At 36.6% G+C, this 27112-nt stretch overlaps 1 protein-coding gene across 1 annotated transcript in view; it reads left to right on the top strand.

Annotated features, from left to right (window-relative positions):
• The first annotated feature begins 11270 nt into the window (after positions 1–11270).
• The window catches only part of si:dkey-24p1.1 (uncharacterized protein LOC556718 homolog), a 42399-nt gene continuing 26557 nt past the window's right edge, over positions 11271–27112 (top strand). The window contains exons 1-6 of the mRNA XM_062029856.1: positions 11271–11289; positions 17358–17412; positions 17500–17880; positions 21529–21795; positions 25259–25507; positions 26547–26801. Of these exons, the coding sequence (XP_061885840.1) occupies positions 17364–17412; positions 17500–17880; positions 21529–21795; positions 25259–25507; positions 26547–26801 (1201 nt within the window). The 5' untranslated portion in view covers positions 11271–11289; positions 17358–17363. The remainder of the gene's footprint in view (positions 11290–17357; positions 17413–17499; positions 17881–21528; positions 21796–25258; positions 25508–26546; positions 26802–27112) is intronic.

Genomic DNA, 27112 nt, shown 5'->3' with positions numbered 1-27112 from the left:
GCTAAATCTGGCTAGAACAGGGATGATACTCGAAACCGGTTTTCCCGATTGTTCGATAGGAAAAGAACCGAGTCCTCGGACTCGAATCCCTTTTTGAGAACCGGTACTCGTTATCGAGACCACTATAGTAAAGAAAAAGAGTTGGTTCTTTATTCGAATCCCTCGGAACGAATCCCATCCCGACCAGAAATGCCCCCTGAGACATCACAAGAATTTACGTCACGTAGCTCAGTCATTAGGCGCAGATAGGGAAAGCAGGAAAAACAATGGAATAATAAAGTTCAAAACAAAAGGTATAATCCAATGAATAACTTTACTGAGAGATTTGAGCAGGGTACAAACACATGACGAACACTTTTACGACCAACCGTAAACATAGCAACCAGGCTAGCAACGCACCTCCTTTACGGCAGCTGTCACAACGTTCTTAAAGCAACCGCAGCACATACATATATATACAACATATATGACATCTCCCTTTTTCAACTTTTGTTTTTCTTTCCTTGTAAACAAAACAAAATCACACTGTATATGTGTTGTCTGTCTAATTATAAATAATGCAGACGAGGCGTGTTGGCTGAGTTCTTGACGTTTACTTTCACGGGTGACGACATGCAACAACACTTTTCGGGGCTACCGCGCATGCTCGTCACTCCCGTTGCATGCTGGGTAGTGTAGTTGTTATATTCCCTAGCTCATAACATCACATCTTTCCCCCTATAAAGAAAGATTTTAACTCAATAAAGTGTATTTCTTTTTTTAGCTTTAACTTTTCATTTTTTAGCATTGTAACCACATTTGCAAACAACTTTTCTCTTCATAGAATTTTCTTTCAATAAAGAAATAAAGTGCAAAAATGTCAAAGCATCATAACAAACAGTTATGTCAAATAGCAGCAGAAGTGCACTTTTTGGAGAGCTGTATTATTTTCAGTTTTGTGCCCAAGGGACTGATTTTATTTAACACTATAGTATTATTTATACACATATAGTGATCACAGAGACAGGTTGTTTTTGTGTTACTGTATATATTTGTTTTTCTGAAAAATCCCATTTAATATACTTTGGGTAACAACAGTCAATATTTATTTTTTTTATTTTATTTTTTTAGGGGGGTAACAGTCAATATTTATTTATTTATTAGATTTTATTTTTTTCTTATATAATAAAAGTGAGCTTTTGTTAAACCAAATATTGTGTGTTTTTTTTCCCATATACAACCACCTATCTGGACTCGATAAGAGAATCGATAAGGAATCGGTTCGATAAGAGGATTCGATAATAGGCTCGAACTCGATAATTTCTTATCAAACATCATCCCTAGGCTAGAATGAAGGTTTTAGAATGGCCTTCCCAAAGTCCTGACTTAAACGTGTGGACAATGCTGAAGAAACAAGTCCATGTCAGAAAACCAACAAATTTAGCTGAACTGCACCAATTTTGTCAAGAAGAGTAGTCGAAAATTCAACCAGAAGCTTGTGGATGGCTACCAAAAGTGCCTTATTGCAGTGAAACTTGCCAAGGGACATGTAACCAAATATTAACATTGCTGTATGTATACTTTTGACCCAGCAGATTTGGTCACATTTTCAGTAGACCCATAATAAATTCATGAAAGAACCAAACTTCATGAATGTTTTTTGTGACCAACAAGTATGTGCTCCAATCACTGTATCACAAAAAAATAACAGTTGTAGAAAGTATTGGAAACTCAAGACAGCCATGACATATTCTTCACAAGTGTATGTAAACTTTTGATCGCGACTGTATATACAGTACAGGCCAAACGTTTGGACACACCTTCTCATTTCAATGCGTTTCTTTTATTTTTACGACTATTTACATCAGGGGTCCCCAAACTTTTTGACTCGGGGGCCGCATTGGGTTAAAAAAATTTGGCCGGGCTGTGTGTGTGTGTTTGTGGGTATATATATATATATATATATATATATATATATATATATATATATATATATATATATATATATATATATATATATATATATATATATATATATATATATATATATATATATATATATATATATATATATATATATATATATATATATATTCCTCACACACTCACACGCGAGGATGTCACGTTATCAATGGGAAAATGCATTTTTAGACAATATGATTTGCCTGAGCGGCTAGGCGGCCCCGAGAGTAACCAGCGGTAGAAAATAGATTAGAAAGGACAAATGAAAAAAAAACAACTTGAGACTTCCCGCGGGCCGGATTTTGGACGCTGGCGGGCCGTATTCCGTAGTTTAGGGACCCCTGATCATATTTTCAGAATGTGTTTGTTCTATTTTTGGCCAAAGTAAGACAAAGAAAACAATCTGAAGTTGTCTTTATTTTTTAGTTTAAATGCCATGATTTTAATAGTCCGCCCCGCGTGTGAACGGATTTCCCTCCATGCGGCCCATGAGCTCAAATGAGTTGGACACCCCTGATGTACAGTATTACAGTATATGTAACAGCTGCAGCCAAACAAAAGGGCAGCATAAAATAGAGAGTAGATCCAGCAGAAAATAGACATTATAAACAAAGAGAGGTAGCTAACTACCGGACAAATTAAAAAAACAAAACTTGATACTTCCCGCGGGCCGGATTCGAGGACCCCCTGATTTACAGTGAAGATTGTCACTGAAGGCATCAAAACTATGACACTTGTGAAGTGAAAACCCTTTCAAGCTCATCGAGAGAATGCCAAGAGTGTGCAAAACAGTAATCAGAGCAAAGGGTGACTATTTTGAAGAAACTAGAATATAAAACATGTTTTCAGTTATTTCACCTATTTTTGTTAAGTACATAACTCCACATGTGTTCATTCATAGTTTTGATGCCTTCAGCGACAATCTACAATGTAAATAGTCATGAAAATAAAGAAAACGCATTGAATGTGTCCAAATTTTTGGCCGATAGACAGGTAATTGATATCCATAAAAATGCGTTCGATAAAACGTTCGCTATGTATACAAATATTATTTGGCCGGAAATAAGTGGAAGTTGCGAAGTTGGTTGTGTGAACAAAGGCACTCGCTCTCTGGTAACCCAGCAAAACAGGAGGCGATCACTGATCAATAGGAGTGACACACCAACAGCCAATCAGGTAACAGTGTCAACTGTCAAGTTTGGTTGCACCATCTTGGTTCTTTGCATGGCGTAAGAAGAGAAAGTAAAGAAATGTGTCAAACAGACCGTAGACCTTAGCCGCGCTCATCTTTTCTTTTCAACCCTCGTCCGTTCCCTATTTGGGTATACAGAAACAACAGGTAGGAACTAAAGTGCAGGACTGTACAAATGAAATAAATGACAAAATATAAAAATGTGCTACTTTAAAATAATAGTCATTTGGTCCAATAATGATTAAAGGCCTACTGAAAGCCACTACTACCAACCACGCAGTCTGATAGTTTATATATCAATGATGACATCTTAACATTGCAACACATGCCAATACGGCCGGGTTAACTTATAAAGTGCAATTTTAAAATTCCCACCACACTTCCGGTTGAAAAACTCCTTTGGATATGATTTATGCGCGTGACGTCACAAAAGCAACGGAAGTGGTTGGACCCCATCGGACCCGATAGAAAAGTCTCTTGTTTTCTTCGACAAAACTCCACAGTATTCTGGACATCTGTGTTGGTGAATCTTTTGCAATTTGTTTAATGAACAATGGAGGCTGCAAAGAAGAACGTTGTAGGTGGGATCGATCGGTGTCTTAGCGGCTAAGTACAATACTGTAATATCTGTGATATTTGCATTAGTGTACTGTGTCTTTAAGGGTTTGGGGAACGCGCATGCGCGAGTGAGTTGGCGGATAACTTGAGTGTGTGTGAGCGTGACTTTTGGCTAACAGCAGCTCGTGTATGTGTGTGCGTTACTTTTTGAACTACAACCAGTTACCGCTTGTTAATAAAGCGATTGAGCAATTTGTTTAATGGACAATGGAGACTGCAAATAAGAAAGTTGTAGGTGCGATCGGTGGAGCGGCGGACTACAGCAACACCAACACCAGGAGGTTGTGTTGTGTTTTGAGCAGGATAACAGACGCACTACGGTGAGTCTAGCTTTGTCTTCCAAACATTTGATCGCTTGCCCGTACGTGCGTGTCGATATGTGCATGTGACGTACGTAACTTTGGGGAAATATATGTTTCTTGCCGACTCTGATGGCGGCCGGGGTGTCGTCAAAAGCGTACAACGCCCGCCGCCGCATCTAAGTCAACTACGCAGCTAGGTTAGCTTCTGTTTTTTTAGCTTCGCCAAGCGGAATATTATTAATCGTGTATTTACATGTTCATGGTTTAATAGTATTATTGATCTTCTGTCTATCCATCCAGTCAGGGTTTTTTTAAATTTAGTTTCTATCTGCATTTGAGACTGACGCTATCGCGTTGGCTACGCAGCTAGGTTAGCTTCTGTTTTTTTAGCTTCGCCAAGCGGAATATTATTAATCGTGTATTTACATGTTCATGGTTTAATAGTATTATTGATCTTCTGTCTATCCATCCAGTCAGGTTTTTTTTTAATTTAGTTTCTATCTGCATTTGAGACTGACGCTATCGCGTTGGCTACGCAGCTAGGTTAGCTTCTGTTTTTTTAGCTTCGTCAAGCGGGATATTATTAATCATGTATTTACATGTTCATGGTTTAATAGTATTATTGATCTTCTGTCTATCCATCCAGTCAGGTTTTTATTTTATTTAGTTTCTATCTGCATTTGAGACTGCTGCTATCACGTTGGCTACGTAGCTAGGTTAGCTTCTATTTTTTTAGCTTCGCAAAGCTGAATTATTAATCGTGTATTTACATGTTCAATCACTGTGAATGTCCATTTCGCGTTCTCGACTCTCATTTTCAAGAGGATATAGTATCTGAGATGGTTTAAAATACAAATCTGTGATACACAATAGAAAAAGGAGAGAGTGTGGAATCCAATGAGCCAGCTTGTACCTAAGTTACGGTCAGAGCGAAAAAAGATACGTCCATCACTGCCTCTCAAGTCCTTCACTGTAACGTTCCTCATCTACGAATCTTTCATCCTCGCTCAAATTAATGGGGTAATCGTCACTTTCTCGGTCCGAATCTCTCTCGCTCCATTGTAAACAACGGGGAATTGTGAGCAGCACTACCGCTTGTGACGTCACGCTACTTCCGGTACAGGCAAGGCTTTTTTTTATCAGCGAGCAAAAGTTGCGAACTTTATCGTCGATTTTCTCTACTAAATCCTTTCAGCAAAAATATGGCAATATCGCGAAATGATCAAGTACGACACATAGAATGGATCAGCTATTCCCGTTTAAATAAAAAAAATTCATTTCAGCAGGCCTTTAAATAAATATGTATGCATAACATAAATTCCTTTCCATATTTGATTAAGAATAACGGACCAAATTAAATGTTACACAGCCGTAGCTTCCTGCCACTAAACCTGCAGAAAATAGTGCTTCTTAGGCTTCTCTCGGTTTACATTTTCACACTTTTGTTACACTTTAATAACCATTTTTTAACATATTCCTTATTTTTCTACGCTTTCATTTTAAGGATGTGTTATTGAGTGTTCAATATGATTTTACAATTTACTTGACATTGTTGGTTTTCAATTTGCTTTCTGCCTTGATAGCCGAAGGGACTATATTTAGACAAAGGTTACATTTATAATAAAAATGTTTACTTTTGATGTATATTCATACTGCTCCCTATTTTCCATTGGTCGTTAAAAAATATAAATAATTAATCGATATCGGCCGATAAAAAACAGTTATATTGTGATGTAGGTTTCAGTATGTTAGTGGTCTCTGCTGAAGTCATCTGCACAATTGAGAAAGAACGCCTCTTTTTTTCTCGACTACTTTACATTTGATACCTCCAATATGATAGAAGACTATTTGTTTTAGTACAATGGTAAATTAGCACAACAAAGAGTTTATTATCACCCTGTAGCTTTATATGCCATGCAATTATATTGTAATGTACTGCACTATTTAATTTTGAATTCTACGTGGAATTAAGTCTTGGAAATGCTTCTGAACAAATAAAGGAGTCTTGAGTAAACATCTAACTGTATTGCTATTTGTTTTTCACTTTCAACAACATTGTTCAAACCCCCAGGCGAACACAGGTGTGTGTGGGCTGCCCAACACAGCTGTACGGAAGCCCATTTCCTCCACTTAAAAAAAATCTATTTGATGTGCCATGAATATGAAATAAAATGTTGAAATTATGAGATAAAAAGTCAAAAATTGTGAGATAAGACAGTCGAAAATTATGAGACAAACACAACTTTTTGTCTCAATCATCAATCAATCAAAGTTGATTTAATCACAAATGCCTCAAAGGGCTGCACAGACCACAACGACCTCCTTGGCTCTGATCCCACATCAGGGCAAGAACAAATTTAAAATTTTAACTTCATAATTATGACTTTTTTTATTTTCATAATTTCGACTTTCCATCTAATAATTAAAAATGTTTATCTCGACTTTTTACCTTACAATTTCAACTTTTTATTTCATAATTACAACTTTTTATCTCATAATTTTGGCCTTTTATCTCATAATGAATTATTTACCACCAATTACTTCACATCCTGGTACCCCAGCACCTCTAAAACCCTCAAATTTAGACTCCAAACATCCCAGAACAAGCTAGTCAGGTTACTTCTAGACCTCCACGCCAGATCCCACCTCACTCCTACCCACTTCTCCAAAGTGGGCTGGCTCAGGGTGGGGGACAGAGTAAAACAACTTGCACTGAGCCTTGTCTATAAAATTCGCTACACCTCCCTGATACCGAAGTTCATGTCAAACTACTTCCAGAATGTAAATGACCGCCATAACCACAACACCAGGGGGAGCTCCACAAACCACGTCAAACCCAGATTCCGATCTAACAAAGGTCTTAACTCATTCTCCTTCTATGCCACATCAATATGGAATGCACTCCCAACAGGTGTAAAAGAAAGTGCATCTCTATCTTCCTTCAAAACCGCACTAAAACCTAACCCCCTCCCCCAACTACATCCCACCTCCCCGGATTGTAAATAATCAAATGTATATACTTGTATAACTTGTATGATGACTGTATTATGCTGGGAGTATATATTTGTACCATGAATTGATTAACATGGATTTAAACAAGCTGAAAAACGTGTTTAAGTTTATGTTACCATTTGTACGGAATATGTACTGTACTGTGTAAACTGTACTGTTTCATATAATGTATTATCTTCCTTTGCAATCTACTAATAAAAGTTTCAATCAATATATCAATGGGTATCTCACAGATTTGACATTTTTCCCCCATATATTTGACTTTTTATCTCATTTCGATTTTCTAATCTCATAATTTCGACTTTTTATATCATTATTTTGACTTTTTATCTCATAATTATGACTGTCTCATAATTTAGATTTTCTAATCTAATTTTTTTCTCTCTCATAATCATGATTTATCTAAAATGTTGATATTTTTATCTCATAATTATGATTTTTAATCTCACAATTTTGACTTTATCTCATAATTTCAATTTTTTTTCCTCATAATTTCAATTTTTTATCTCATGATTTCAACTTTTTATCTCATAATTTCGACTTTTTATCTCATAGTTTCGACCTTTTATATCATAATTAGTGGGGTATTTTTTTGTGTGGCTGAAAGGTGCTTCCATACGACAATTTCTCCAACACTGACTTCAAATGAGTTTTGCAACTTAATAACTACAGCTGCATAAAAAACCACGGATAGGGTGGGGCACAAGGCACACTACTTTGCAGCAGATGTGCTTCACCAATAAGAGGAAGTGAAAGGTTTTGTTTTCACCTTTTTCGCACAGTCAAATATGCAAATGATTGGCAACTTCCCCAATTTTGCAGCATATTTTCTTGAAACAAGAGGTAATCAATAAGTGGTTCCATTCAGGTAAGAACACGCTTATTTCTAATGTTTTTACTTGCTCAACGTCTTTGCTCTTTCTTTGTGCATGTCTGTGAAAATACCCTAATTTGTATTATTATAATTTATGATAATACAAACACTGTTTGGTGTGTTTATTAGTGGTGCCAAACGATCCATCCATTTTCTACCGCCTGTCCCTTACATTTTTTAATCATTAATGATTAATGAAGGGGATAGGAATAAGAAAAAAATAGAAGACAGAGGTGGAAAATTTCAGGGACAAAAGGGGGATAAGACAAAGAGACAACAACGTTATTATGGGCAAGTCACCAATTTCTGACTTTAAGAGAGAAGCAGTTTTTATTTCTAAAAAAGAAACCAAGCTTTACCCTAAGCTTAGAGACCAAGTTATTAATATGGGCTTCAAATGAAAGCTCCTGATCAAGAGTAAAAACCAAGTACTTGTAATTTAAGACCTGCTCTATAGGGTTTCCATTTGATGTTACAATATTTGTAACATGTATTGTTTGTGACATGCTTGTGGAGATTTTTACAAGCTGGGGTGGCTGGTTATGAATAACAACACGTTAATATAAAATCTATACACCGTTAAGAACATAAAAAGTGTAATCGTTAGATACAAACATTTTTGCAGTACATATGTAGTAAATTTGTGTATGTGCAACTGTAGAATGTGACAAAATCGGGGAGATTTGACAAGGTCTCGTCAGAAAATGTATTTTAAAATAAGCAAAAGAACGTAACGACACAAACAAAGCTTTTTACAACACAAATGTGAACAAAGAACAACACCAATCTACTTTGGAAATAATTTGTACCCCTTTCAGACATCACATTTTGTTCCCCTTAAAACATGCACAATGAGATGAAAACATGGGATAAAATGTGCATTCCTGTAAAATATTTTTTATGAGCATTTCAGTAATATAGCAACAGCAATTGACATTCTTAATAAATGACAGTAAGAATACGCTGATTGGGGAATCATTGTACAAAACCCAAAACCAGTGAAGTTGGCACGGTGTGTAAATCGTAAATAAACACAGAATACAATGATTTTCAAATCCTTTTCAACTTCAATTGAATAGACTGCAAAGACAAGATACTTAATGTTTGAAGTGAGAAACTTAATTTATTTTTGCAAATAATCATTAACTTAGAATTTAATGGCAGCGACACATTACAAAAAATTTGGCATAGGGGCATTTTTACCATTGTGTTACATGGCCTTTCCTTTTAACAACACTCAGTAAACATTTGGGAACTGAGGAGACCAATCATGGATTTTCTTATACGTAAACCAACCAATCATCATTGATTTTTCCCGTATATTTTGTCTCCTGCCCGTGGAGTTGCAATAGTCCAGTACTCTCTTTCCCTTCTCCCTCTGTCTTCCTTTGTACCATGTAGCTTAGCTAACTGCTACATGGGTGTAAAAATAGCTAAGCTACGGACATTGCTACTTGTTTAAAATGTAGTGAAGCTACTGCGAAATGTAGTTAAGCTACGTAGTTTCGCTACATAACTTTGATTTTTCACTTAATCATTTTATAGGAAAAACTTTATTTTTACCACTGCAAGCGTAAACCGGAAATTGATTATCAAAAAACTTACTCATTACGGGAAAACCGTTGTTGTTGGCAGGTATGGCAAAGAGACGGATCAAGATTTTAACACAAATTGTAGGTCAGAAAAAAACAAGAAAAACTGAAAATATTTGTTTATGTTTTTACAGAGACATATTTCCGACTATAGACGGAACAATCACATGCCTGCATATCTTATAATGAAGGCAACACATTAGCTATATTAGCCTACGATCAAAATGACTATGTGTCGCAGGCTGACGCAAATATTGTTGACAGAAATGTTGAAATGTAATATTTATTCAAGACATTTTTACAACATTGGAAAACATTAGTAAAACTTCTCAGACGGTGAGACAATTCCTGAAAATGACTAGCTTAGAGTGGCAAAAGGTACAGATGTGTGTGTCCAAGTTAAAGGAAACGGCAGGCTGTCTTCTTCTAATGGATTTATTACAATCTTTGCAAGCTGGGTAACGTTTGCTGTGGTCTGGAACAACATGGCACACCAACAACTATCAGAAATGCAGCCAATATTACATACAGATAATGTGTCATGAGACATGCAAATATAAAATAAATACAGAAGACATAAGTCAAGGAAATTAAATGAACTCAAATATACCTACAAACAAGATGATGCAATATGTACATACAGCTAGCCTACATAGCATGTTAGCATCGATTAGCTTGCAGTCATGCACTGACCAAATATGCCTGATTAGCAGTCCACACAAGTCAATAACATCAACAAAGCTCACCTTTGAGCATTCACGCACAGCATTAAACATTTGGTGGACAAAATGAGACAAAGGAGTGGCATAAAACACATCTTTCTGTGGCAGCGTCTGAGAAGTGTTGTACACGTAAACAAACTACGGTGAGTTGAAGGACCGCCGAAATAAGTCAGACAAAACGGCGCTTGCCAAATACTCTCATCAGTGAAGCATGTTTAATATAAACAGTGATCTTTTTAACAGTTAGGAAGGTTTGTGTCATGTTTGTCCTTCTACAGAAACAAAAAATATATTTTTTCCTCCATTTACATACATTTTTGGAAAAGCTCCTGGGAGCTGGTGCTAGCCTTGGAGCAAATAAACACTTACTGTGACAAGAATACACAAAACTCACGTGGCAAGAAACGAGCAGCATGAAAACTATGGCAGCATGACAATGGCATGAGTAGTAAGGATATCAGATAGCATGGGTGTCAAGGAGGTAATGTCGCCAGACAGACTGCCTGGAAACTGCAAGCTTCAATAATACCGACATGATTAGTGACAGGTGCGCGAGTGCAAAACGTGAGACAGGTGAAACTAATGAGTAGTCATGGAAACAAAACTAGCAAGAGAGCACAACCAGGAACTAAAAAGAGTCCAAAAAACAAACAGCACATGGCCAAACAAAAACATGATCAACAGACATGACAAGCGACAGCTTCAGTGATGTAACAGGGCTTTCCAAATAAATAGAGGAGGCGCGCGGGCTTGACTTTTATAACGTAGTTTGGATCTGTAACTAGAATACAGCCCAAAACACGTGTCTCCTCGAGCTAAATTGAACTCTGTCTCTGCAAGATTCCTTGCTTCTTGTCTGATTATTGGATGTCATCAGTGTTTGAACCTGACAAGATGTGCTTCACCAATAAGAGGAAGTGAAAGGTTCTGATTTGACCTTTTTCGCACGGTCAAATATGCAAATGATTGGCAACTTCCCCAATTTTGCAGCATATTTTCTTGAAACAAGAAGTAAGCAATAAGTGGTTCCATTCAGGTAAGAACACACTTATTTCTAATGTTTTTACTTGCTCAACGTCTTTGCTCTTTCTTTGTGCATGTCTGTGAAAATACCCTCGCACGTTCATAATTTATGATAATACAAACACTGTTTGGTGTGTTTATTAGTGCTGCCAAACGATCCATCCATTCATCCATTTTCTACCGTTTGTCCCTTACATTTTTTAATCATTAATGACACGTTTGCATTTAGATTTTTTTTTGTCCTGTCTAACCACTCAGACAAATCATATTGTTAATGTAGATGATCATGTCTGCTGTACATATTGACTTTACAAAAGAGAAGTGTTAAACACTTCTATTGTTGCCTTATTTGTATTTGACTTATTATTATTGTTTGGCGCGGCCAAACCGGATCAGTAGGGGATAGAAATAAGAAAAAAATAGAAGACAGAGGTGAAAATTTCAGGGATAAAACAGAGAGACAACAACGTCAACAAATAAGAATAACAACAACAACAACAGAACAGCATCAGCAAATACAATATGTACAAATATTATAGTAAAAGTGATAGCAAAGAAGCAGTTAGTGAAGTAAATATTAATAACACAGAAATGACAATGAACATTATTACACCACAAATGGTGCAATATAAATAGCAATAGAAAAAGCACTATTGATAATGAATAATAACAATAATTACCTCTACTATAAGTAATACAATTGTTTCAATTGCAACAATACATACCGTATATTACCAAATAAACGCCCTTGTGCAAATAACCGCCCATGTCCTAATAGCCGCCCATGGGCTGTTATTTGCATAATTTAGATTAAAATACTACCGGGGTTGCGTTTGCTGCAGTATTATTGTTTTGATGATTTTATAGAGTACTTGGTACCATAATTTTATTTTTCCTGTATGCTGCTTTATTTAAAACTTGGAGTACTGTAGCCTTTATTTTATTTAAGTGACAGAATTATTGTTCTGTTTTGATGGTGGATTTTATACTTGAGTACTTGGTACCATAATTTTATTTTTCCCGGTAGGCTGCTTTATTTAAAAAGTTTATTTATTTTTAGTATTGGTATTCTATTTGACAATTGTTGCACTACTGCCATGTTGAGGCCTTGTTGATCTCTTGTCTTTTGATAGCCTACCTCATGTTGATCTCTTGTTATTTTGTTTGTATGTTTACAATAGCTTTTACATTTAAAGTTTTTTGTACGAAAAAAAAATACTGGACAGTAACCATTGTAACCAAATAATGGCTTGGTGCAAAAATAAATAAAAGCCTTGTGCAAATAACCGCCCATGTCCTAATAGCCGCCCGGGGTCTGACCCCATTTTGTAAAATAAACGCCCGGGCTACTATTTGGTAATATACGGTATATGTAATGATAACTTGAGTTACATAATAAAGCAGATAAATGGAGGGGAAGAAAGAGAAGCAAACTATATTAACCTTGTAGATTGTTATAGTAATAATAGGTTACGCTTTATCAGTGTGCCATGTGTTACCCGCTTTCTCCTGGCGGAAACAATGTTAATGCATGTTTGAGAAGCGAAAAACACATTTTGATTCATGGCGATTAGTAAATGGCTTTAAAAAAAGACCTCAAAGTTATGTCAAAATTGCAATTTTATTGTCGGAACGTCATACAGGAACATTTTCTAAATCACCTGTGTGAAGTTGGCCCCCTTATCATTGCAGATATTAAAATAACACCACCACTTTTTTGTGCTGCAAACATCTTTTCCCTAACTAATATAGTTTTTATGTTATTATTCATAACCAGCACCCCTACCTTGTCAAAATCCCCCCAAACTTGTTCCATTTGTTTGTGCTGCAAAAACCTTTGGTCTAACTATTATAGTCTTTAAGTAATTAACGTGTTATAGTTTTTTTTTTTTTTAAGTTAACATAGTATTTCTAAACTGCACCCTTCCCCACCTTGTCAAAATCTCCCCAAACTTGTAGCATTCGTTTGTGCTACGTTTGTGCTGCAAAACATATTGTCTAACGATTATAGTTTTTATGTTAACGTTCTGAATCACAACCAGCCATCATTAACTTAGAATTTAATGGCAGCAACACGTTACAAAAAATTTGGCATAGGGGCATTTTTACCATTGTGTTACATGGCCTTTCCTTTTAACAACACTCAGTAAACATTTGGGAACTGAGGAGACCAATCATGGATTTTCTTATACGTAAACCAACCAATCATCATTGATTTTTCCCGTATATTTTGTCTCCTGCCCGTGGAGTTGCAATAGTCCAGTACTCTCTTTCTCTTCTCCCTCGGTCTTCCTTTGTACCATGTAGCTTAGCTAACTGCTAGATGGGTCTAAAAATAGCTAAGCTACGGACATCGCTACTTGTTTAAAATGTAGTGAAGCTACTGCGAAATGTAGTTAAGCTACGTAGTTTCGCTACATAACTTAGATTTTTCAGTTAATCATTGTATAGGAAAAACTTAGTTTTTACCACTGCAAGCGTAAACCGGAAATGGATTATCAAAAAACGTACTCATTACGGGAAAACCGTTGTTGTTGGCAGGTATGGCAAAGACACGGATCAAGATTTTAACACACATTGTAGGTCGGAAAAAACAAAGAAAAACGGAAAATATTTGTTTATATTTTTACAGAGACATATTTCCGACTATAGACGGAAAAATCACATGCCTGCATATCTTATAATGAAGGCAACACATTAGCTATATTAGCCTACGATCAAAATGACTATGTGTTGCAGGCTGACGCAAATCTTTGTTGACAGAAATGTTGAAGTGTATTATTTATTCAAGACATTTTTACAACATTGGAAAACTTCTCAGAGGGTGAGACAATTCCTGAAAATGACTGGCTAACTGACAGGAGTTTTTGTGTAAAAATGGACAGTTTTATGTCTTCCACAGCTCCTTTACCACATGGGGTTCCCCAGGGCTCAATCCTTGCCCCAATCTTATTTGCGCTTTACCTTCTCCCCCTTGGTTGTATTTTTAGGAAGTACGATATTGCATTTCATTTTTATGCCGATGATTGCCAGATTTATTTTCCCATGGCACAAAATAACATGGTTCAACGTCTTATTCACTGCCTGCACGACATCAAAGCCTGGCTTTCAGCTAACTTCCTGAGCCTAAATGAAGACAAAACAGAAGTTATGTTGTTCGGTCCAAGTCGCTCCCCCTCCCCCAACGTTGACCTCTGCACTCTGACCCCGTATCTCAGTGACTGTGTCACAAACCTGGGGGTAAAGTTCGACTCAGATTTTAAATTCGAAAAACAAATCAGCAGCGTCGTACAAAAAAGCTTTTATCAATCACGCCAAATAGCGAAAGTGAAACCGCTTCTATCAGGACATGATCTCGAGAAATTAATCCACGCCTTTATCTCGACTCGTTTAGACTACTGCAATGCCCTGCATGTAGGCATTAGCCAGGCCTCCCTCGCCCGCCTGCAGCTCGTGCAGAACTCTGCTGCTCGTCTGCTAACAGACCCGCAGACGTGAGCACATCACCCCTATATTAGCGTCCCTTCACTGGCTCCCTGTGCGTTACAGAATCAATTTTAAACTCCTTTTATTTGTTTTTAAATGTCTAAACAACCTCGCGCCAACATATCTCTCCGACCTCCTTCAGCCTTACTGCCCCACCCGATCCCTAAGATCAGCCGATCAGCTGCTACTGACGGTCCCGGACACAAGGCTGAAGCTTAGAGGTGACAGAGCTTTCGCTGCTGCTGCTCCCAAGCTCTGGAACGACCTACCTCTGAGTGTTAGACAAGCCTCCTCTCTTCCTGTTTTTAAATCTCTCTTAAAAACATACTTTTATTCCATGGCTTTTAACACTGAGTGATATCCATCCTGCAATGGCGCCCCATAATAGACCTGCTGTGAACCTGTTTTTATGTTTTTATATTTTATTTATTTATTTTTTATCGTGTTCTGTTTGTGTTGTGTTGTGTTTGCTCGGTTCTCATATTATTTTTAACCTGCCCATTGTACAGCACTTTGGCTACCCCTGTGGTAAATTTTAAATGTGCTTTATAAATAAAGTTGATTTGATTTGATTTGATTTGACTTAGAGTGGCAAAAGGTACAGATGTGTGTGTCCAAGTTAAAGGAAATGGCAGGCTGTCTTCTTCTAATGGATTTATTACAATCTTTGCAAGCTGGGTAACATTTGCTGTGGTCTGGAACAACATGGCACACCAACAACTATCAGAAATGCAGCCAATATTACATACAGATAATGTGTCATGAGACATGCAAATATAAAATAAATACAGAAGACATAAATAAATAAATGATAAATGGGTTATACTTGTATAGCGCTTTTCTACCTTCAAGGTACTCAAAGCGCTTTGACAGTATTTCCACATTCATCCATTCACACACACATTCACACACTGATGGCGGGAGATGCCATGCAAGGCGCTAACCAGCAGCCATCAGGAGCAAGGGTGAAGTGTCTTGCTCAAGGACACAACGGACGTGACTAGGATGGTAGAAGGTGGGGATTGAACCCCAGTAACCAGCAACCCTCCGATTGCTGGCACGGCCACTCTACCAACTTCGCCACGCCGTCCCATAAATCAAGGAAATTAAATTAACTCAAATATACCTACAAACAAGACATAATGATGCAATATGTACATACAGCCAGCCTAAATAGCATGTTAGCATCGATTAGCTTGCAGTCATGCACTGACCAAATATACCTGATTAGCACTCCACACAAGTCAATAACATCAACAAAGCTCACCTTTGAGCATTCCCGCACAGCATAAAACATTTGGTGGACAAAATGAGACAAAGGAGTGGCATAAAACACATCTTTCTGTGGCAGTGTCGGAGAAAGTTGTACATGTAGACAAACTACGGTGAGTTCAAGGACCGCCGAAATAAGTCAGACAAAACGGCGCTTGCCAAATACTCTCATCAGTGAAGCATGTTTAATATAAACAGTGGTCTTTTTAACAGTTAGGAAGGTTTGTGTCATGTTTGTCCTTCTACAGAAACAAAAAATATTTATTTTCCTCCATTTACATACATTTTTGGAAAAGCTCCTGGGAGCCACTAGGACGCGCTAAAGTCAACTACAAACACGGACATCTATGGCAGTGTTTTTCAACCTTTTTTGAGCCAAGGCACATTTTTTGCATTGAAAAAATCAAAAGGCACACCAGCAGCAGAAATCATTAAAAAACGAAACTCAGTTGACCATAAAAAGTCGTTGACGCAATTGTTGGATATGACTTTAAACCATAACCAACCATGCATCACCATAGCTCTTGTCTCAAAGTAGGTGCACTGTCACGACCTGTCACATCACGCCGTGACTTATTAGGAGGTTTTTGGTATTTTCCTGTGTGTAGTGTTTTAGTTCTTGTGTTGCGCTCCTATTTTGGTGGCTTTTTCTCTTTTTTTGGTATTTTCCTGTAGCAGTTTCGTGTCTTCCTTTGAGCGATATTTCCCGCATCTACTTTGTTTTAGCAATCAATACTATTTCAGTTGTTTTCATCCTTCTTTGTGGGGACATTGTTGATTGTCATGTCATGTTCGGATGTACTTTGTGGACGCCATCTTTGCTCCACAGTAAGTCTTTGCTGTCGTCCAGCATTCTGTTTTTGTTTACTCTGTAGCCAGTTCAGTTTTAGTTTTGTTCTACATAGCCTTCCCTAAGCTTCAATGCCTTTTCTTAGGGGGACTCACCTTTTGTTTATTTTTGGTTTAAGTATTAGATACCTTTTTACCTGCACCCTGCCTCCTGCTGTTTCTGACATCTACAAAGCAAGTAGTTACCGGCTGCCACCTACTGATATGGGAGAGTATTAAACGGTTACTCTGCCGAGCTCTAGACAGCACCGACACTCAACAACAATACATAATTTGCAGACTATAATCACTGGTTTGCAAAAGATATTTTTAACCCAAATAGGTGAAATTAGATCATCTCCTGGTTGAAAAACACTGATCTACGGTATATGAAGTAATGCATCCAAAATCAGCAATTTGAAAAATAATATGAATTCTTCTTGGTCATTATTAGCATTAGTATCAATAAATTAAAACCGTTTCACTTTGTTCCAGGTAAGAATGGATCTTCGTACATTCATTTGCTTGGTATCGGTGATTCTGGTGGCAGGTAAAAAAAACATTTCCTCCTCTAAAATAAAAAAACAACAATTTTTCTGTAGCCTTTTGCTGAAAGTGCCGTGCTGTTCTACTGCAGATTCTTCTGAAGCAACAAAGAACCACTTTGAAATAAGCAGCAGTCTGCCGTCTGCCAAAGAAGGGTCCTGCATTACGCTGACCTTAAGGGTGACAGACAGCTATTCTCTCACAGATGGTGATTGGTTCTGGATAAAAGACCCGCTCTGGAAAAACAATGACTTGGAGGACCCCGTCATTCTCAGCGCCAACTCACACCTTAGGACCGTCCATCCAGACTTTGCGAGTCGAGTGAAACCCGTGGATGACCAACGCCTAAGTAGGACTCGAAAGAATATTTTGATCTGCGACCTGAAAAAAAGTGACAGCGGAAACTACGCATTCCGATACATCCAGGGAAACTTTAAATGGATCACGGAATCTGCTGTTGTTGTTGTGGACGGCAAGTATTGAAAACATGTCTGCCTTTTCACATTCACAATAAGTGTGTCGGTCCGTTCACATACACTCGTCTGTCCTTTCTCTCACACACACCAACACTTCTCCCGCTCCATTGCCATAGGTGTCCAAAGTGCGGCCCATTTTAAAATTAATATTACAAAAACATAAAAAAGTGGAATAAAAGAGTAAACAGGGGAAATGTAATGTTTACTAACGACAAAAAGGTGTTTTTTTTCTTTTAAACTGCCATATCTCAAAAAATAATAATGAATCAAAATCACTGTTGTTATGAATTATTGACCTATTGAAGCCTCCAATTACTTCACATCAAATATTACACTTTGAAATATTTTAAGGGAAATATTGCATAGTTTCTGTGCTTGTCATAAAAAAACAATGTTTTCTATGTCAAAAAGGGCATAAACAAAAAACACATGAAAAAAATTATAAAAACTTATAATTGAGGGATAGATCTGAAATTGATACAAAGATTTAAAGGCTTAGAAGTAAACGATAGAAAATAATGTATTACTTATTTTAACTACTTTTATGAGCGGGGCCCCTTTTGGATTCCTGAAATTTTTTGTGGGATTTAAAAAACAAAAACAAAACAAACTGTCAATGCTCAAAAAATAATAATGAGTCAAAATCAATGATTCCACATCAAATATTCCACCTTGAAATATATTAAGAGGGAAAATATTGCATATTTTGTGTGTTTGGCTTGGAAGTAAAAATAAAAATAAAAATAATAATGTGTAATTTATTTTTAACACTTTTATGAGTGGGGCCCTTTTGGATCCCTAATACTTTTTTTTTTTTGTTCTTTTAAAACCTGTCATTGCTCAACAACAAAAAATAAGAATAAAAATTAATGATGTTATGAATTATTGACGTATTGAAGGCTCCAATTACTTCACATCAAATGTTACACTTTGAAATATTTTAAGGGAAATATTGCATATTTTCTGTGCTTGCCATAAAAAACAATGTTTTTTATGTCAAAAAGGGCATTAAAAAAACCTAACAAAAAACACATGAAAAAAAGAATTTAAAAACGTATAATTGAGGGATGGATTTGAAATTGATCCAAAAATGTAAGGCTTGGAAGTTAAAAAAAAAAAAATGTATGACTTATTTTAAACACTTTTATGAGTTGGGCCCCTTTTGGATTCCTGAACATTTTTGTGGGATTAAAAAAAAAAAAAAAAAACATACAAAAATAATAATGAATCAAAATCAATGATGTTATGAATTATTGACCTATTGAAGGCTCCAAACATTTCACATGAAATATACCACCTTGAAATATTTAAAGGGGAAAATATTGCATATTTTGTGTGTTTGCCATTAAACAACCTCACTCTCTGGGCTTCCGTCAGCTCCAACGTCCCACCCCTCCTTCCTGCTCAATTCTAGCAGCAACAGTTCATCCTCAGTATATTCAGCCTCAAAAAGACAATATTGAGAATCCTCATTTGTCCAAATATAGTTGTTTTCGTTACCGAGTCTGCCATGGTTACAGCACACTCGTGTTTGTTACTGGAAGTAGGAACACACATTTGTTGCCAGAAGTCGGAAGTGCGCTGCTATGGAAACGGAAATCAATGCACCAGCAAAGGAAGTCCCGGTACTGCATAAAATGACCAAAATAAGGTAAATATGTACGTATTAAATTTTGTTATGAACGTGTTTGTTACTACATTATATATTTACTTCCAGTGTGTATTTTTATCATCTTTAAAATCCTGAAAAGAAAAAGACGCGTGTGTTCTTGTCTCTCATAATGATTGTAAACGATAGGCAAAATCCCCCCAAAAGTGCAGTTCCCCTTTAAATCTAGGTTTGTATAACTGAACATATAAACATAAAATAAACATTACAAAATAATAATATCCATAGATAAAACAGAAAGGTTAATGTTAATACATTTACACAATAAACATATAGAAACTAAAAAAACATGAATGTGGGCTAAACAGTAATATCGTGTGGCGTTATTGCCCTCTGCTGGTCAGCTAGTGTATTAAAGGAGTTTAGCTCGCCAGAGAGGAACAAATAATAATAAAATAACAAAACCCCGAATACTGAAGGTTCAATTTCAATACAAAACAAACATAAGGCACAATATCTACTTACAAAGATGTGACCAAGTTTTGTGATGAAGCTTAGACTTTGTTGCTGGTCTGTGTCCGCCGCTGAGAATGTCCGACAGAAAACAACCACTTGAGCATATTTTGTTGTCCCATCACCGCTAAAAGTCAGATCTTCTTCTACTCACCCCACTGCTGCTTCATTGTGACACATTTGCCTCACTGTTGCCCCCTGCATATATTACTAGTACTGCATATAGTACATGAGCCACCTAAGTTTGAATGGGTTTTATCAAGTCTATTTGGTTGATAAAAAGCTTTTTTTAAAAAAGGCCTGATGTACACAATTCATTTCAAACACACATTTAAGGTAAACATCTGTTCTGTTCAAATACACTTTGTTCTAATATCCTTTCCCAGCAGGCACAGGAAATTGATACAACGTTAATTATACAGACATGTCCTTGAAAACTGACTTTGAAACAACGTTGCAAAGTAGTTGTCTTTGTAAACGTTGATGTCCAACTTTGGATCCACGTTGTTGGTTGGGAACTGACCAAATTTCAATGGTCAAATCAACATCACAACTTCACATTGAATAAACGTTGTCAAAAAGCATGTTGTTTCAACGTTGTATTTGTGTTGTAGAATATTTGGTTGGGAAATGACCAAAATTTAATGGTCAAATCAACGTCACAACCTGACATTGAATAAACATAGTCAAAAAGCATTTTGTTTCAATGTTGTATTTGTGTTGAAGAATATTGGTTAGGAAATGACCAAAATTCAATGGTTAAATCAACATCGGAACTCAACATTGATTTAATGTCGACAAAAGCACGTTGTTTCAACGTTGTATTAGTGTTGTAGAATATTGGTTAGGAAATTACCAAAATTCAATGATCAAATCAACGTCAGAGCCCAACATTGATTAAACGTTCTCAAAAAGCATGTTGTTTCAACGTTGTATATTTATTGTAGAATATTGTTAGGGAAATTACCGAAATTCCATGGTCAAATCAACATCAGAACCCAACATTGATTAAACGTCATCAAAAAGCATGTTGTTTCAAAGTTGTATTTGTGTTGTAGAATATTGGTTAGGAAATTACCAGAATTCAATGGCCAAATCAATGTCAGAACACAGCATTGATTAATTGTCCTCAAAAAGCATGTTGTTTCAACGTTGTATTTGTGTTGAAGAATATTGGTTAGAAAATGACCAAAAGTCAATGGTCAGATCAATGTCAGAACCTGACATTAATTAAACGTTGTCAAAAAGCATGTTGTTTCAACATTGTATTTGTGTTGAAGAATATTGGTTAGGAAAATGACCAAAATTCAATGGTCAAATCAACGTCACAATACAACATTGATTAAACCTTATCAAAAAGCATGTTGTTTCAACGTTATGTTTGAGTTGCTCAACGTCAGGACCTAATTCAACAAGTTCTCAACGTTGTTTCACTGTCTTGTGCCTGCTGGGTTCTTACAGTATACTCACGGGTTGTAAAAATGCACTTTTTATGTTTTTATTGTCGCTGTTTTCTTTGCAGACAATCCCTGCCCGATCACTTTTGAGAACCCATCCCCTGTGACGGAAGCAAGCACAGTCACACTGACATGCTCCACTCTCACCTCATGCTCCTCTCAACCACAAATTTGGGCGTCTGATTGGCCAATCAAACCCCAGAAGCAAAACGGGAAGACAAGCACTGTCAGCTTTACCGTTGGCCAGCAGGGTGACAGCAGAAAGTTTTCATGCCAAACGGAGAACAACTCGGACCACTACTTGATTAAAAACATCACTTTAGAAGTAGAATGTAAGTTTTTGATTTGTACCATCTTCAGTCAGGCTTTCCCCGGGTCAATACAAATAATTCAAAGTAATTCAAGTGATTTTCTGTGGAAATTAGGCGTTAAATGGCATTAAAAAAGCACTAAATACAATGTCCGAAAGCATTAAAAAGTCATAGAATTGTAGGGCCGGGCCAATAGTCAATAAGTCAATTCGTTGAGCAATGGTTGAAAATTAACTTGATAAATTGCTACGTTTGTGTGTTTAATTTATTTTTCTCCGGCTTTCAAAATGGGTACAAGAGGTCTAGGTCTAGGTGCTAGACATGTCGTTCGCTAACGACTTGAGTCTTTCAAACGGCTCTTTCAAGTGAACGATAAGATTATGAAAGAGAGGCCATAAATAAAACGCATTAAAATGCATTATAACTCCTAAATAAACGTAAATAAAACTCTGCTTACAGCGGAACCAATGGGAGGTCCTCTATTCCGCCCATAAAACCCGATAAATAACCATCCAAAAAGAACAAACAATACTCCATTTACAGTTTGTGACCGGAATTTTAACCAAGTATGAGTTATATTGTTATTATAAGCTCTAACGCAGACAAACTATTTAAAGTGGCGCCAACGTTGACATGATCGACTGATCAGCTAACCCTAACCCTTGCTCGTCAAACTTTATTCTCGATCATAAACCATGCCTCTGCCCTGGATAGTAGAAGGATGAGAACGTATGGCAAGTCGGCACACTTTAACAGCCAATTTAGACCCGGAAATGACTAGAACGACACAATTGTGCTGAAAACATAGTTTCGGTGTACTTGTGCAATGACAATAAAGTCCTATCCTATCCTATCCTATCCTAATAAGACATTTGGTTCCACCCATCTAAATGGGAATATATGAACATCCTAGCAGTCGGCATCCTAATGACAGCAGACATCGTACAGTAAGTGATGTTTTATAATGTTTGTTGGCTCTCATGAAGTCTGCAGTGAGTAATAATCAGTGATGAAGAAAAACAAGCAAACGTGATGCGTTTTTGAAATTAATGCACCGCGTATGCTTAAAATGACCAAAATACGTAAATATTAAATTGTATTATAAATGTGCCCCTAACTACATTACATTTAATGCATATAATACCTTAATGGAGGTATTTGGATGTTTTTTTAAGGGCTTTATGGGCAGTATAGAGCGGATCTCTTAGGCTCCATTGTAAGCGGACTTTTGATCCCGTCTATTTAATATTTAGAATGCATTTAAAAAAAAAAGCACCCGTCGTCATATCTTACATAATGATTGTGAACGATAGGCAAAATTCCCCCAAAAAGTGCAGTTCTCCTTCAGTCATTATGAGAGACAAGAAGGAAAAAGTTGGGTTTTTTTCATTCTAATTTGTAATAATCGGCTCAATCTAGGTGGATAGCAATGCAGCTAACATGAGTAATTGATTCTACCTCTAAATCACTTTAAAAATGCATTCAAAAACAGACAAAAACAATACTTCATTTACGTCCATAAACACTGAGGAACTCCTTTTGCAGCGCAGTAACACTCCGGTATACAACAGTATTAGCCGTGAGCTAGCTACAGCAAGAGGTTAGCTAGCTTTGACGTCAGCACCCATATTGTTTTTGAGTTTGTAACGCACAACACAATGCGATAGGACAGCAATCTGTACTGACTGAAAAACATGAACAATCATACTGCAGTATCTGCAAAGTACTAGCCCACATGTCATGTTCTGTTTGTACACAGCGCGCTCAACAGTGTATGTAGTTGTAATTACAAGCATGGCGTGTTAAGTATATCATGATAAATATTGCAGTGACTCACTCGATAGACTTGATTTGTTTGGTCCAGCTGGCCGGGGACGTTTTTTCCGGTTCATTTATGTCGGCATAGCTTGACTCCAAGTTGCACATTTACACCGTGACGAAGTCATGTCGACCTCACTCTCTGGGCTTCCGTCTGGTCCAACGTTTCACCCCCTGTTCGTGCTCGCTTATAGGAGCAGTAGTTCATCCTCTGTACATTCAGCCTCAAAAAGATAATATCGTGAACCCTGATTTTTCCAAATATAGTTGTTTTCGTCTTCTATTACCAAGTCTGCCATGATTACAACACACTCGCGTTTGTTGCTGGAAGTTGGAAATGCGCTGCTATGTCCAAACTTTTTGACTTTGGGGGCCGCATTGGGCTAAAAAATTTGGTGAAGGGCCGAAAACCAACTGCATATAGAGTAACCATATAAATATACATATGTATAAAAACACATGTGTATATTTATGAATAGAAAGGCACATAATACATATATATATATATATATATATATATATATATATATATATATATATGTATATATATATATATATATATATATATATATATATGTATATATATGTCTATGTATGTATATATATATATATATATATATATATATATATATATATATATATATATATATATATATATATATATATATATATATATATATATATATATAAAACACATCATGTTATTATCTGCCTTTCAATTCATAAATGCACATAATGTCTGTATATATATATATATATATATATATATATATATATATATATATATATATATATATATATATATATATATACATATATATATATATATATATATATATATATATATATATATATATATATATATATATATATATATATATATATATGTTTGTGTATATGTATGTGTAATGGATATATAATTAATAATATAAATGGATATCAAGAGTATGTGATAGTTCGACTCCTACCTTGTTTACTTCCGTGACAACCTTCTTAAAGTTTTATAATCAATCAGAAATATCAAACTAAAATGCGCTAAACATGGATAAGTGTGGAGAGAGTTTAGTATTTTTCCCATCAAGGTTTGTAGTGGATTCAAATGGGTGTAATTTTAAATTTTTTCATGGCGCATGGACATTGTTTATAATATCCACAAAGTTCAGTGAACAGTTTGTGTTATGTGTGACTGTGCGTGTTTACATTTTGTGTTGGTCGGAACTTTCTTTTTTTGGCAGCATGACTAAGGAAGGTTGTTTGCATTGGGTCATATAACTAAATGCTGCGCATGCAGACTCTTGGAGCATAACTAAACTGAATTACTCAGCGACATAACAACACCACCCAAATGGGTAGACTATTTAAAATGAATGCAATCTCCCGGTGGGTAAATCTCTAGGGCAAATTTGAAGATGTCGGTGGGTCGCACTTAGCCCAAAGGCCATAATTTGGACTCCCTTAGATCAATCATTTCAATCTTACATTGAACAAGGTTTGTTTCAATGTTACTTTTTGGTGAGTTTGATCACCAAAACAAATGAATAACCATTTATATGTTCTCCTCCAAATTTGGACAAAACAGATATTGACATGAAAAATGAATATAAATATGAAAATGAGGGCTGTGGCCGATTAGTCACACTTTATATATTTTTTGCTTGCTATTTAGATGCCCCGAGAAGCACCAAAGTCAAGGTGTCCGAGTCCTTTATCAAAGAAGGAGACAAGGTCACTCTCATCTGCAGCAGCGACGGAAAGCCCACCCCCACTTTTACATGGTCTAGAAATCTACAAACTCTGTCCACGGAACCCAAGTGGCTCGTCAGTTCCATCACAGCCGAAAAGAGCGGGACGTACACATGCGAGGCGAAAAACGTGCACGGAAAGGAATCTTCAAGCATCGTTATTGATGTTCGATGTGAGAAAAGATCTTTGATATGTTGCCTCGTTTCTTCGTAGTGCCTTGCACAACTGTCTGTCTATTCACACACACATCTTGTAAACATCTACCTGTCTATTAATATATGCACATAATGTCGGTCCATTCACATACACACATTTTTTAAACATCTGCCTGTCTATTAATATATGCACATAATGTCTGTCCATTCACATACACACATCATGTAAACATCTGCCTGTCCATTAATATATGCAGATAAAGTCTGTCAATTCACATACACACACCATGTAAACATCTACCTTCATACTCATCAAAACACATAATGTCTGTTCCTTCACATACACACATCATGCAAACATCTGACTGTCTATTCATGTACTGTATGCACATAATGTCTGTCCATTTACTACATATATTATGCAAACCCCGCGATCCCGAAAGGGACAAGCAGTAGAAAATGGATAGACGGATGGACATTATGCATACATCTGCCTGTCTTTTAATACATACACATAATTATCTGTCCGTCCATTCACATACAAACATAGCAAACATCTATCAATCAATTCAAATACATACAGTATGTAATGTAAATATCTGTCTGTCCATTCACATACAAACATAGCAACCATCTATCAATCATTTCAAATACATACAGTATGTAATGTAAACATGTCTGTCCATTCGTGTACAAACACATCAAACATCTGTCAATCAGTTCAAATACATACTGTATGCAATGTAAACATCTGTCAGTCTATTCACATACAAAGATAACACGAACATCTGTTCATCATTTCAAATACGTACAGTAGGAAATGGAAACATCTGTCTGTCCATTCATATATGAAGATAACATGAAGATCTGTTAATCAGTACAAATACATACAGTATGTATGTAAACATCCGTTCGTCCATTCACATACAAACATAACATAAACATCTGTCAATCAGTTCAAATACATACGGTATTTGATGTAAACATAAGATACCACTTAAATTCACCATGTAAATGTGTTTTGATGATGAGACATTCTCCATTTGGGTTTTTCAGATGTCCCGACAGTTGAGATCCGTCCGGCCCCGACTACATTCAGGCAGGGAGATAAAATGGAGCTGACATGTATCGTGACAAGAAGCAATCCGTCCCCCCAAAGGTACAGTTGGTCCAAAGACGGTAAACCTGTTTCGTGGAGATCGACGTACGTGGTGGAGTCGGTGCAACCTGAGCATGCAGGCTTGTATGAGTGCAAGGCCCAAAACAACGTGGGGATGGGGACGCCAGCGTCGCATCGATTTCAAGTTCAATGTAAGTGAGCGTGCCGGTCACACTGATCATTACCTCTGCCAGGGGGTTATTTATTTGATGGTGTATGTTTGTCTGTCAGTTAGTTAGCAATATAGCTCAAACGGGTAAGGGGGGGAAGAGAAAAGGAACAAGTGATTACATTTTTGGGGTAATCTGGTTCACCGTCACAATGTTTTGGCTCCCAGAGCAGCCGCAGAGGCGGACATGATGTCATCTTAAAGGCCTACTGAGATGAAATGTTTTCATTTAAACGGGGATAGCAAATCCATTCTATGTGTCATACTTGATCATTTCGCGATATTGCCATATTT

This window comes from Entelurus aequoreus, linkage group LG20 (assembly GCF_033978785.1).
Source record: "Entelurus aequoreus isolate RoL-2023_Sb linkage group LG20, RoL_Eaeq_v1.1, whole genome shotgun sequence".
Lineage (NCBI taxonomy): Eukaryota > Metazoa > Chordata > Actinopteri > Syngnathiformes > Syngnathidae > Entelurus > Entelurus aequoreus.
The sequence above is the reverse complement of the archived record's forward strand: the minus strand, read 5'-3'. Positions and strand labels throughout refer to the sequence as shown.